The sequence below is a fragment of the Callionymus lyra genome, chromosome 8 (genome assembly GCF_982586985.1).
Source record: "Callionymus lyra chromosome 8, fCalLyr1.hap1.1, whole genome shotgun sequence".
NCBI lineage: Eukaryota > Metazoa > Chordata > Actinopteri > Syngnathiformes > Callionymidae > Callionymus > Callionymus lyra.
The window spans coordinates 25220862-25236880 of record NC_141825.1 but is presented as its reverse complement, the minus strand read 5'-3'; the positions used below and the strand labels follow the sequence as shown (position 1 = coordinate 25236880).

Below are 16019 nucleotides of genomic sequence, written 5' to 3'. Positions count from 1 at the left end.
TATAATGTGTGTGTTTGTGTGTAAGTCTGTGTTTATAAATGTGGTGTGTTGTGTTCGTGTATATACTCTAAAATATGTGTACTGTATGTTGGTGTGTGTCTGTGAACGTGTGTGTTTGTGTGTATAGATCTGTGTGTTTAACTGTGTTCATAATGTGTGTGTCTGTGTGTGTGTATATATATATATGTGTGTGTGTGTGTTAATGTGTTTTGGTGTGTTTGTGTTTGTCTATATAGATGTGTGTGCTTAAAATGTTTGTGTACATGTGTTTATAATGTGTGTTTTTGTGTGTAAGTCTGTGTGTATAAATGTGTGTTTGTGTTTGTGTCTATACTTTATAAATATGTGTACTGTATGTCAGTGTGTGTCTGTGAATGTGTGTTTGTGTGTATGTATATTTTTACACATTGAGTTTGAACTGATCCAATGCAGTCACATGATCGTCTGCGCGTCGCCTGATTGGCTGAAAGTTGCAGTAGTTGTTACCATCTGGTGTCACTATTAGAACAACATTTTTATACTGAATTTAAAATAAATAGAACATTTATGTTTGAATGATTGGATTAAAAATATCAAACACAAATCTCCTGGTTGTGCGTTCAGACTGTTGTGTGTTTTTGTTCCACACAGTGTGATCTGGTGAATAATCCAGTCTCGTGGCCACAGATTAAGACTCGTCACCGTCATGTGTTCACTTCACGCTCAGAGACACACACTAGAGGTTCTTCTGCTACACAACTCCAAGCAGGTCAACACAACAACAACTACACACAGTTTCTTCCGTTGAATTGTCACTTTAACCAGATGTAGTCCAGTGGTTTGTGTGCATCACCTGCGTCCAGTGCAGCTGCTGGTCAGAGAGCGTGAGTAATGTGAGTCATGAGAGGCGCCGAAACATTATGACCACTGCGACCTCTTGTGCTCAGCAGTGTCGGAGCTTCAGGATAAGTTTTCTTATCTCGAGTCTGGATGTTCCGTGACCAAAATAACAAGGATTTAATTTTAACCAGCAGAAGATGTGCGTCCATTGCTGTGTTTTCTCAATCCTGTTGTGTGTTTGTGTGTTTGTGTGTTTGTGTGATTGTGTGTTTGTTCCGCTGACATGATCAGAGGCGACCAGGCGAACTAAGAACAAACGCTGACGGTCGAGTCCGGCTGCTCTGCTTCCCACACACTGTCTGTGTGTGTGTGTGTGTGTGTGTGTGTGTGTGTGTGTGTGTGTGTGTGTGTGTGTGTGTGTGTGTGTGTGTGTGTGTGTGTGTGTGTGTGTGTGTGTGTGTGAGAGAGAGTGTGTATTTGTGTTCGTATGTACAAAGTGTACATATATAGTTTGTTTATGTAGATGTATTTATTATGGGTTTTTGTGTGTGTAACTTCTATAGTTGTGTGTGTTTTTGTGTATATACAGTATATACACATATATATGTATGTGTATACAAATGTCTGTGTGTATTTGTGTGTGAGTGTAGATAAGTTTATGTATATGTGTGTAAATACAGTTGTTTGTGTGTGTGTATATGTATGTGTGTATATACAGTATGTACACATGTATATGTGAATAAGTGTCTGTGTGTGTTTATGTATAAAGTGTATATTGTGTGTCTTTAAATGTGTGTATATGTGTGTTTGTGGATGTGGATGTATTTATTGTGTGTTTAACTTGTATCTGTGTGTGTGTATATGCATGTGTGTGTGTGTGTATATGCATGTTTGTGTTTATACAGTATAAGTGTGTGTTTATATGTGTATGTTTGTTAGTGTTTGAATATGCATGTGTGTATATACAGTACAAGTGTGTGTTTGTAAGTGGGTAATAAGTGTGTGTATTTTCTTTAAGTATTTCTTCAATAACTAACAAATAATCTTGTTCTAATAAACATAAACATGACGTGATATATTTATATAATTTTTTTTTCAATGTTTAAGTTATTTTTATTTCATAAGTTTAAGTTCAATAAGTTTTAATTAAAACTATCAAAGTTGAAACATCAGCATAAATGGTCTCGTTTGATTGACACGTGCGATCAGGTCTCGTCAGAGAGTGAAGGATCTGGTTCTGAGCCGCGCCCGCTGGACTCTGACCCCCCAGAGCAGGGGGCGCGGCCACAGACCAGCTGTCGGACCAGCTACTGTCCTCACACAGACATTCCTGCGTCAGAGTCAGACTCTGGTCAGAGTTGACTTCAGTTCAGATGTTTGTGATCATGTTGATCATCGACTCTTATTCACTTTAATGTTTTTAACGTGTTTACTGTCAACACATACATGTAACCACGCCCACTTTTCTGTCAGTCACCAGAGGGGGCGCTGAACACATCATTTAAATCTTACCTTATTCTATATAAAGATGATGGATGGATGATTGATGATGGATAATACATGATGAATGAAAGGATGATATACTGTATGATGGTTGAATGAAAGGATGATATACTGTATGATGGATGGATGAATGGATGATATACTGTATGATGGATGGATGAATGGATGATATACTGTATGATGGTTGAATGAATGGATGATATACTGTATGATGGATGGATGAATGGATGATATACTGTATGATGGATGGATGAATGGATGATATACTGTATGATGGTTGAATGAATGGATGATATACTGTATGATGGATGATATACTGTATGATGGATGGATGAATGGATGATATACTGTATGATGGATGGATGTATGGATGATATACTGTATGATGGATGAATGAATGGATGATATACTGTATGATGGTTGAATGAATGGATGATATACTGTATGATGGATGGATGAATGGATGATATACTGTATGATGGTTGAATGAATGGATGATATACTGTATGATGGATGGATGAATGGATGATATACTGTATGATGGTTGAATGAATGGATGATATACTGTATGATGGATGATATACTGTATGATGGATGGATGAATGGATGATATACTGTATGATGGATGGATGAATGGATGATATACTGTATGATGGATGGATGGATGGATGATATACTGTATGATGGATGAATGAATGGATGATATACTGTATGATGGATGGATGAATGGATGATATACTGTATGATGGATGGATGAATGGATGATATACTGTATGATGGATGAATGAATGGATGATATACTGTATGATGGATGGATGAATAGATGATATACTGTATGATGGATGGATGAATGGATGATATACTGTATGATGGATGAATGAATGGATGATATACTGTATGATGGATGGATGAATGGATGATATACTGTATGATGGATGGATGAATGGATGATATACTGTATGATGGTTGAATGAATGGATGATATACTGTATGATGAATGGATGATATACTGTATGATGGATGGATGAATGGATGATATACTGTATGATGGATGGATGAATGGATGATATACTGTATGATGGATGGCTGAATGGATGATATACTGTATGAGGGATGGATGAATGGATGATATACTGTATGATGAATGGATGATATACTGTATGATGGATGGATGAATGGATGATATACTGTATGATGGTTGAATGAATGGATGATATACTATATGATGAATGGATGATATACTGTATGATGGATGATATACTGTATGATGGATGAATGAATGGATGATATACTGTATGATGGATGGATGAATGGATGATATACTGTATGATGGTTGAATGAATGGATGATATACTGTATGATGGATGGATGAATGGATGATATACTGTATGATGGTTGAATGAATGGATGATATACTGTATGATGGATGGATAAATGGATGATATACTGTATGATGGTTGAATGAATGGATGATATACTGCATGATGGTTGAATGAATGGATGATATACTGTATGATGGTTGAATGAGTGGATGATATACTGTATGATGGATGGATGAATGGATGATATACTGTATGATGGATGGATGAATGGATGATATACTGTATGATGGATGAATGAATGGATGATATACTGTATGATGGATGGATGAATGGATGATATACTGTATGATGGATGGATGAATGGATGATATACTGTATGATGGATGAATGAATGGATGATATACTGTATGATGGATGGATGAATGGATGATATACTGTATGATGGATGAATGAATGGATGATATACTGTATGATGGATGATATATTGTATGATGGATGGATGAATGGATGATATACTGTATGATGGATGGATGAATGGATGATATACTGTATGATGGATGGATGAATGGATGATATACTGCATGATGGATGGATGAATGGATGATATACTGCATGATGGATGAATGAATGGATGATATACTGTATGATGAATGGATGATATACTGTATGATGGATGATATACTGTATTATGGATGGATGAATGGATGATATACTGTATGACGGATGGATGAATGGATGATATACTGCATGATGGATGAATGAATGGATGATATACTGTATGATGGATGGATGATATACTGTATGATGGATGGATGAATGGATGATATACTGCATGATGGATGGATGAATGGATGATATACTGAATTATGGATGATGAATGGATGATATACTGCATGATGGATGAATGAATGGATGATATACTGTATGATGGATGGATGATATACTGTATAATGGGTGGATGAATGGATGATATACTGTATGATGGATGAATGAATGGATGATATACTGCATGATGGATGAATGAATGGATGATATACTGTATGATGGATGGATGAATGGATGATATACTGTATGATGGATGGATGAATGTATGATATACTGCATGATGGATGGATGATATACTGTATGATGGATGGATGATATACTGCATGATGGTTGAATGAATGGATGATATACTGTATGATGGACGATATACTGTATGATGAATGGATGATATACTGTATGATGGATGGATGATATACTGTATGACGGATGGATGAATGGATGATATACTGCATGATGAATGGATGATATACTCTATGATGGATGATATACTGTATGATGGATGGATGAATGGATAATAAACTGTATGATGGTTGAATGAATGGATGATATACTGTATGATGGATGAATGGATGGATAATGTACTGTATAATGAATGGATGATATACTGTATGATGGAAGAATGGATGGATGATGTACTGTATGATGGATGAATGGATGGATAATGTACTGTATAATGAGTGGATGATATACTGTATGATGGATGAATGGATGGATAATGTACTGTATAATGAATGGATGATATACTGTATGATGGAAGAATGGATGGATGATGTACTGTATGATGGATGAATGGATGGATAATGTACTGTATAATGAGTGGATGATATACTGTATGATGGATGAATGGATGGATAATGTACTGTATAATGAATGGATGATATACTGTATGATGGAAGAATGGATGGATGATGTACTGTATAATGAATGGATGATATACTGTATGATGGATGAATGGATGGATAATGTACTGTATAATGAATGGATGATATACTGTATGATGGAAGAATGGATGGATAATGTACTGTATAATGAATGGATGATATACTGTATGATGGATGAATGGATGGATAATGTACTGTATAATGAATGGATGATATACTGTATGATGGAAGAATGGATGGATGATGTACTGTATAATGAATGGATGATATACTGTATGATGGATGAATGGATGGATAATGTACTGTATAATGAATGGATGATATACTGTATGATGGAAGAATGGATGGATAATGTACTGTATAATGAATGGATGATATACTGTATGATGGATGAATGGATGGATAATGTACTGTATAATGAATGGATGATATACTGTATGATGGAAGAATGGATGGATGATGTACTGTATGATGGAAGAATGGATGGATGATGTACTGTATGATGGATGAATGGATGGATGATGTACTGTATAATGAGTGGATGATAGATGGAGAGGTTCTAACACTCAGGAGCCTCAGTTCACTCTTTCATCTCGTCAGCTGGTAATTAGGAGAGTGTTGTGTCTGCACAGACACGTGCAGTGGCGTGTTCCTGCCTGCAGGGGTCAGTCACCTGGGACAAGACTCTGAGTTTTAATTAAGAGCTAATTGGTAGAAAAGAGAAGGATGGAAAAAAAAGATGGAAAAAGCAGGAGGAGGAGGAGGAGGAGGAGGAGGAGGAGGAAGTCATCAGGGATGAGGAGCGAGTGGAAGAACATGACGGCGAGTGGGAGGAAGAGTGGTGAGGAATCACCTCAGAGATGACATGTAGACCTGAAGTCTTCCTGGTCACGTCCTCCATCTTTCTTCTCACTCACTCCATCTCTGTGTGTGTGTGTGTGTGTGTGTGTGTGGCTGGTGTGTGTGTGTGTGGCTGGTGTGTGTGTGTGTGTGTGGCTGGTGTGTGTGTGTGTGCGCGTGTGTGTGTGTGTGTGTGGCTGGTGTGTGTGTGTGTGTGCGCGTGTGTGTGTGTGTGTTTGGCTGGTGTGTGTGTGTGTGCGCGTGTGTGGCTGGTGTGTGTATGTGTGGCTGGTGTGTGTGTGTGTGCGCGTGTGTGTGTGTGTGTGTGGCTGGTGTGGGTGTGTGTGCGCGTGTGTGTGCATGTTTGAGGAAGGAGCCGGTTTTCTCTGGTGACTGATGCAGAAACCTCCTGAGAGCCAGACTCTCCTCATCAGAATAGTTCATCAACAACATGAGCAAGTAGTCTGTGTGTCTTATATTGTGTGTGTGTAATTGTTTTGTGTGTCAGTCTGTGTATATTTGTTATTGTGTTTGTCTGTGTGTGTCTGTATTGTGTTTGAGTATGTGTGTGTTATTGTGTAAGTCTGTATTCTTCGTAATGTGTTATAGTGTGTGTCTGAATTGTGTTTGCGTACGTGTTACTGTTTGTGCATTTTATTCAGTTTGTGTTATGGTTTTGATGTGTGTTTGTGTGAGGGGGTGTTTGTTATTGTGCTTATTATATGTGTCATTGTGTGTGTCTTTATTATGTTTGTGTGTTATTGTGCATCAGTGTGTGTGTATTTTCTATTGTGTGTGTATATTTTATGTGGGTCTGTAATGTGTGTGTTATTGTGTGTCAGTCAATGTGTCATTGTGTGTGTATTTATTATGTTTGTGTGTTGTTGTGCATCAGTGTGTGTGTATTTTCTATTGTGTGTGTATATTTTATGTGGGTCTGTAATGTGTGTGTTATTGTGTGTCAGTCAATGTGTTATTGTGTGTAAGTGTGTGTGTGTTATTGTGTGTGTATATATAAGTTTCTGTATGTGTCTGATTGTGTTAATGTTGGTGTGTGTATCATTGTGTTTTATTGTGTGTGTATGTTTAAGTTTGTGTTATTGTGGGATTGCTGCGCGTTTGTTTTTCTGTGTGTGTGTGTATGTTATCGAGTGTGTGTTTGTGCGCACGGTATCAGTGTCACCTTTGGTTATTTATAGCTTCTTCATGTCTCTTGTCTTTCACTCTTCTATCACTTCATACACACACGGATGCTCGATCACTTATCAACACACACACACACACACACACACACACACACACACACACACACACACACACACACACACACACATACACACACACATAGTGCAAGTGAATCTGACCAGAAGTGTTGACAGAACTGAGAGCGACAATGAAGTGGACACGCAGTGATGGGTGTATCTGAATGTGTGTGTTATTTTGTATGGATGGATGTGTGTGTGTGTGTGTGTGAGTGTTCTGAGGAGGTGTGGGGATATAAATAGTAGTGTGTGTGTGGTTGTGTGGTTGTGTAGAGGCAGGTCGATATCTAGAGTTCAGTGTGTTGATGAATCATTTCTCTTTCTGTGGTTCAGGTCTCCTGGTGTCGATTGTTTCTAGTTGTGCGTTTGTAGTTGTTGGTTCAAAAAACTGTGTGTGACCTCACTTCCTGTCCCTGGGAGAGTTAAACCCGGTCAACTGTCTGAGAGAGTCATGCCTTAAAGTCACTACATGATCTCTGAGGTGATTCCTCGCCACACGACCTCCCACTCGATCTTAAGGATCCACGAGTCCATCGTTCAATGATTCATTTAAGTGAGTCACGGATGAGTCACCAGATTTGACTCAAAAGCTCTGAGTCAGTGGAGAGTTCGAGTCATGGCTCACGGGTTAGATGGTGGATTAGAAGATCTACTTCAGGTCATCTGTCACCCTGGTGGACACAAGCAGTACTACACGCACATACACACCCAAATATATATACACACACACACACACACAGAAAATACACACATATATATGCACGCACAGACACACACACATATACACGGAGACACAAAAAACACACACAGATACACACAAATATACAGACACACACCAACATCTACACATATATAGACACACATATAAAAAAACATACATATACAGACACTTATACACACACAGAACCCACCACACACACACATGCAGACACACACATGCACACACACGCATGTATGCAGACACACACACACGTCATGCACAAAAGCATACACACCTATATATACACTCTCTGTACATAATGTAAATAATACAATTACTTACTTACTCTCTTTCCTATACACACACACACACACACACACACACACACACACACACACACACACACACACTCTCTCTCTCTCTCCTACACACATACTCTCTCTCTCTCCTATACACACACACACACACTCTCTCTCTCCTACACACACACACACACACTCTCTCTCTCCTACACACACACACACACACTCTCTCTCCTACACACACACACACTCTCTCTCTCTCCTACACACACACACACTCTCTCTCTCTCCTACACACATACTCTCTCTCTCTCCTATACACACACACACACACTCTCTCTCTCCTACACACACACACACACACTCTCTCTCTCCGACACACACACACATACTCTCTCTCTCTCCTATATACACACACACACACACTCTCTCTCTCCTACACACACACACACACTCTGTCTCTCCTACACACACACACACACACTCTCTCTCTCCTACACACACACACACTCTCTCTCTCCTACACACACACACACACACACTGTCTCTCCTACACACACACACACACACACACTCTCTCTCTCTCCTACACACACACACACACACACACACACTCTCTCTCTCCTACACACACACACACACACTCTCTCTCTCCTACACACACACACACACACACTGTCTCTCCTACACACACACACACACACACACTCTCTCTCTCTCCTACACACACACACACACACACACACACTCTCTCTCTCCTACACACACACACACACACACTGTCTCTCCTACACACACACACACACACACACTCTCTCTCTCTCCTACACACACACACACACACACACACACTCTCTCTCTCCTACACACACACACACACACTCTCTCTCTCTCCTACACACACACACACACACACACTCTCTCTCTCTCCTACACACACACACACTCTCTCTCTCTCTCCTACACACACACACTCTCTCTCTCTCCCAAACACACACAAACACACACACAGACACACACACGTGTGTATATATCTCACCTATAACCCTCTCTGTCTCCAGGATCATCCACGAAGACGGTTTCTCCGGTGATGACGTGAAACAGTACAAACCTGTCGTCTTCAGCAACACCATCCAGTCTTTGGCCGCCATCGTCCGCGCCATGGACACGCTGGGCCTGGAATACGGCGACAAGGAGCGCAAGGTCAGTCACATGACTTCCTGTTGACGTGAGGCTGCACTGACCCGCGAGTCATGTGTGTTCGGGTCAAACAACGGGACGACCCGGGTGGCGTCAGAAGTAGGATGAAAGTGCCCGACCGACCTGTCATGTCGTTCTGTCCTGTTGAGTCGTGTCATGCTGTGTCATCTTGTGTTGTGTTGGTTTGGTTTCATGCGGTTTCGTGTCATTTTGTGTCTCATCCTGTTCAAGTAATTTACTGTCATGTCATATAGTGTCATGTTATGTCATTTATTGTCATGTGATGTCATTTATTGTCATGTCATTATTTGTCATGTCATTATTTGTCATGTCATGTCATGCAGTGTCATGTCATTTAGTGTCATGTCATTATTTGTCATGTCATGTCATGCAGTGTCATGTCATTTAGTGTCATGTCATTATTTGTCATGTCATTATTTGTCATGTCATTATTTGTCATGTCGTGTCATTTAGTGTCATGTCATTTAGTGTCATGTTATGTCATTATTTGTCATGTCATGTCATTTATTGTCATGTCATGTAGTGTCGTGTCATTTAGTGTCATGTCATTTAGTGTCATGTTATGTCATTATTTGTCATGTCATGTCATTTATTGTCATGTCATTTATTGTCATGTCATGGCATTTATTGTCATGTCATGTCATTATTTGTCATCTCATGTCATTTATTGTCATGTCATTTATTGTCATGTCATGTCATTATTTGTCATCTCATGTCATTTATTGTCATGTCATTATTTGTCATGTCATGTCATTATTGGTCTTGTCATGTCTTTTAGAGTCATGTCATGTCATTATTTGTCATGTCATGTCATTTATTGTCATGTCATTTATTGTCATGTCATGTCATTATTTGTCATGTCATTATTTGTCATGTCATGTCATTTATTGTCATGTCATGTCATTATTTGTCATGTCATTTATTGTCATGTCATTTATTGTCATGTCATGTCATTTATTGTCATGTCATTTATTGTCATGTCATGTCATTATTTGTCATGTCATGTCATTTAGTGTCATGTCATGTCATTTATTGTCATGTCATTTATTGTCATGTCATTTATTGCCATGTCATGTCATTTATTGTCATGTCATTATTGGTCTTGTCATGTCATTATTTGTCATGTCATGTCATTTAGTGTCATGTCATGTCATTTATTGTCATGTCATTTATTGTCATGTCATGTCATTTATTGTCATGTCATTATTGGTCTTGTCATGTCATTATTTGTCATGTCATGTCATTTAGTGTCATGTCATGTCATTTATTGTCATGTCATGTCATTATTGGTCTTGTCATGTCATTTATTGTCATGTCATGTCATTTAGTGTCATGTCATGTCATTATTTGTCATGTCATGTCGTTATTTGTCATGTCATGTCATTTAGTGTCATGTCATGTCATTTATTGTCATGTCATGTCATGTTGTGTTGTTAGTTTTCCAGGTGAACAGTGTTGTGTCAGAGACTCTAGATGTGAGACCTTGTGCAGGTCATGATGTTAGACCAGCTTGAGTTCAGGTTCATCCACTTAGATTTAGACTTCCTGTGTTCAGGAGGTCATACAGGAAGTGGTCGTCTCGCTGAAAGGAGGAAGTAGGATCAGTGAGTTGTGCGTTCAGGACAGCGAGGAGGAAGAGTCGGTCGTAGATGATTAACCAGGTGGTTCAGGAAGTCTTCATGTCACTCACTGCTGCTGATGTGAAGCTGGAGGATTCAAGGAGTTCTGGACCAAAGTACCTTCTTGTCATGATGATAGTCACTGTTTAGTTCTTCTTTCAGTGAAGTGAGTCCAGTAACTCTTGTTCAATGTTCCTGTGCAGCTGATAACAACCCCCAACACACACACATACAGATAAACACGCACACTCGTACTGATATACCCTTTCACACACACACGTGCACACACACACACACACATGCTCAAACTCATGCACTCATACACTCACAGACACAATCTGATACTGATCCACTTATGCACACACACATACCCACTCACACTTGTAAACACACACTTATGCACACATACACTAATTTGCACATACGCACACAGTAATACACACACCTACGCAATCACACTCATACATACACATTCGTAAACACAAAATACAAAAACACATTCATGCACACACAAACCGAACTCAGTTACACACACACAGAAACGCAGACACAAACACACACACTCAGTTACCCAAACACAGAAACACACACACACTCACACACAGCTACACAACCATGACACACACACACAGCTACACAACTATGACACACACACACACACACACACAGTAAAACAGACACACACACACACACTCAGTTACCCACACACACACACACACACACTCAGTAACGCAGACACAGACACACACTCAGTTACCCACACACAGAAACACACACACACTCACACACAGCTACAGAACCATGACACACACACACACACAGCTACACAACCATGACACACACACACACACACACTCATTTACCCACACACAGAAACACACACACACACTAAGTTACCCACACACAGAAACACACACACACTCACACACAGCTACAGAACCATGACACACACACACACACACACACACACACACAGCTACACAACCATGACACACACACACTCACACACACACACAGTAATGCAGACACACACACACTCAGTTACCCACACACTGAAACACACACACACACACTCACACACACACTCAAACACCCCCCCCCACACATACACACACACACACACACTCAAACACACACACAGATCATGTGGTAATCGATGAGTTGTTATTTAAGGAGTTCTCTCTGTCAGCGGCTGCACTAGATTAAAAATAATTTGCCTCTGGACGAGTTTCAAACCACCAGCGAAAATACTGTGAAGGTCATTTACTGAAGTAACGAGAGAATCACACGTTCAACGTTTCACTGAAGTCATGTAGCATTAGCATGTTAGCATTAGCATGTTAGCATTAGCATGTTAGCATTCGCATGTAGCATGTTAGCATGTAGCTGCAGAGGGCTCACCTAAAGATAAGCATTGATTTCAGCATAAATATATATATATATATATAAACATATATATTTATATATATTTTTTAGTAAAGTATATATATTCATCCTCCAGACGAGCCTTTCATGAGCAGAACTGTATGTTCGGCTAAAGAGGAAGTGAAAGATGAACAGGAAGAAGAGGAGAAGACACTTGATTGTTTAAATGTCCTGTCAGTTTTATTACTCCACACACACACACACACACACACCCCCACACACACACACACATCTTTCTCTATCAGGTCTCATCTCATCTCTCCATAACACCCATCTGTTCTTCTGTCCTTGGCTTGTTGCCGTGGCAACACACTTGTTTGTCGCGCTCACAACAAATTCCACAAGGCTGCGTCCAAGGGCAGTTGGACACACACACACACACACACACACACTCACACACAAAAACACCTGTACACACACTCACTTGTACAGACATTTGTACAGACACACACACTAAAATGTACCCAAACACACACTCACTTAAACAAACACACACTCACACGTTCTTTTACACACACACTGACACACACTAACACAGTAATAGTGAAAGATAAACACACAAACACATACACACACATATAAGGAACATGTACTGACAGAAAATCACTCACTACAAGCCTAGTTAAAAAAAGTACTTTAGAAGCTCGTGCACAACCTCACAACTCTCCAGAAGAGTCACACACTCTGTCCTGTGACTCCTGCACACACACAGCCTCAGGGATCTACACAACTCTTCTGCATGTCAGCTGATCTGCTGGAGGTCACATGACGTTCAAAGTGTCTTCTGAAGTCTACAGTGAGAAGATGAACGGATGATAGAAAGGTGATAGAGGATGGATTGATGGATGGATGAATGATAAGTGAAGGATGGGATAATATTGACGGCTAATGTGATTCTATGTGATGGAGAATGGATGGATGGATAAATGATGGATGGGTGAATAATGTATGGAAGATGGAAAGATGAAGAAGGATGGTTGGATGGATTATTGATGATGGATGGATGGATGAATGATGGAAATATGATAATGGGTGGATGGACGGTTGGAAAGATGATGGATGATTGAAGGCGATGGAGGATGGATGGATGAATATATGGATGGATGATTGAAAGGGATGGATGGATGGATGTTGGATAGATGATGGATGAATGATGGAAATACAATGAAGGATGGATGGATGGATGGATGGATGTTGGAAAGATGATGGATGAATGAATATATGGATGGATGATGGAAAGACAATGATGGATGGATGGATGTTGGAAAGATGATGGATGGATGAATATATGGATGGATGATGGAAATACAATGATGGATGGATGGATGGATGGATGGATGGATGGATGGATGGATGGATGGATGGATGGATGGATGGATGGATGTTGGAAAGATGATGGATGGATGGATGGATGATGGAAAGATGATGGATGGATGAATGGATGGATGATGGAAAGACAATGATGGATGGATGGATGGACGTTGGAAAGATGATGGATGGATGAATATATATATAGACTCGCTGTGTGAGTCACGAGTCACAGCAGAAGAGTCACGGCAGCATCTTAACATAAAAGACTCAACGACGAACGAGTTAGTGACAAAAATAAAACACACACACAATATTTCTCTTGTGACGTCGACCATCTACGTTTCCATGACGACCACACTTCTGGTCTGGTTATCGACCATCTAGTCTCACAGGATCAGTGTGACCTCTGACCTCTGGTCGTTTGTCATCATCACGGAGAATATGTCTTAATCCTGTGTGTGTGTGTTTGTTAGTGTTTTAATCCTGTGTGTGTGTTTGTAAAGTAATAATGCTTTACCTTCTATAGTATGTTTTCATTAACTCCAGTGACGACACACCCGCTCGTGATGTCAGTGACTAGTTAACGGGTTAGTTAACGAAACACTGAGGTCACCAGAGCTATATTTGACAGAAACATCCAAAGCTCAGGTGCTTCATCACAACCGTGTTGCTAGGAGACACTTTAGTGTGAGTTCTGACTGTTCAATGATTCAGCTATTCTTGTCTGTGACACACACACTTACAGGGAGATACACACATGAACACACACACTTACATGGATACACACATGAACACACACACTTACAGGGAGATACACACAAGAACACACACACAGATGAACTAACTCACATGAACACACCCACACACATACACACACTTACATGAACACACACATGAGCACACCCACCCACATACATGGACACACACCCACACTTACATGGACACACACACACTTACATGGACACACACACACTTACATGGACACACACACACTTACATGGACACAAACACTTACATAGAGACACACCCACATACATGGATACAGATACATGGACACGGACACACTTACATAGAGACGCACACACTTACATGGATACAGATACATGGACACGGACACACTTACATAGAGACGCACACACTTACATGGGCACACACACTTAAATTGACACACACCCACATATATGGACATGGACACACTTCCATAGAGACACACACACTTACATGGACACGGACACACTTCCATAGACACACACACACTTACATGGACACACACACTTAAATTGACACACACACACTTACATGGATACAGATACATGGACACGGACACACTTACATAGAGACACACACACTTACATGGACACGGACACACTTACATAGAGACACACACACTTACATGGATACAGATACATGGACACGGACACACTTACATAGAGACACACACACTTACATGGACACGGACACACTTACATAGAGACACACACTTACATGGACACGGACACACTTACATAGAGACACACACACTTACATGGACACGGACACACTTACATAGAGACACACACACTTACATGGACACGGACACACTTACATAGAGACACACACTTACATGGACACGGACACACTTACATAGAGACACACACACTTACATGGACACGGACACACTTCCATAGACACACACACACTTACATGGACACACACACTTAAATTGACACACACACACTTACATGGATACAGATACATGAACACGGACACACTTACATAGAGACACACACACTTACATGGACACGGACACACTTACATAGAGACACACACTTACATGGACACGGACACACTTCCATAGACACACACACACTTACATGGACACGGACACACTTACATAGAGACACACACACTTACATGGACACGGACACACTTACATGGACACGGACACACTTCCATAGACACACACACACTTACATGGACACGGACACACTTACATAGAGACACACACAC

General features: G+C 40.2%; 1 protein-coding gene across 3 annotated transcripts in view; it reads left to right on the top strand.

The window, feature by feature from the left end:
* LOC148074371 (guanine nucleotide-binding protein G(o) subunit alpha) overlaps positions 1 to 16019 on the top strand; it is a 51615-nt gene that overhangs the window by 8876 nt on the left and 26720 nt on the right. For all 3 annotated transcript variants that reach the window (XM_087798146.1, XM_087798144.1, XM_087798145.1), the window contains exon 3: positions 9516 to 9657. In XM_087798146.1, coding sequence (XP_087654272.1) covers positions 9516 to 9657 — 142 coding nt within the window. The remainder of the gene's footprint in view (positions 1 to 9515; positions 9658 to 16019) is intronic.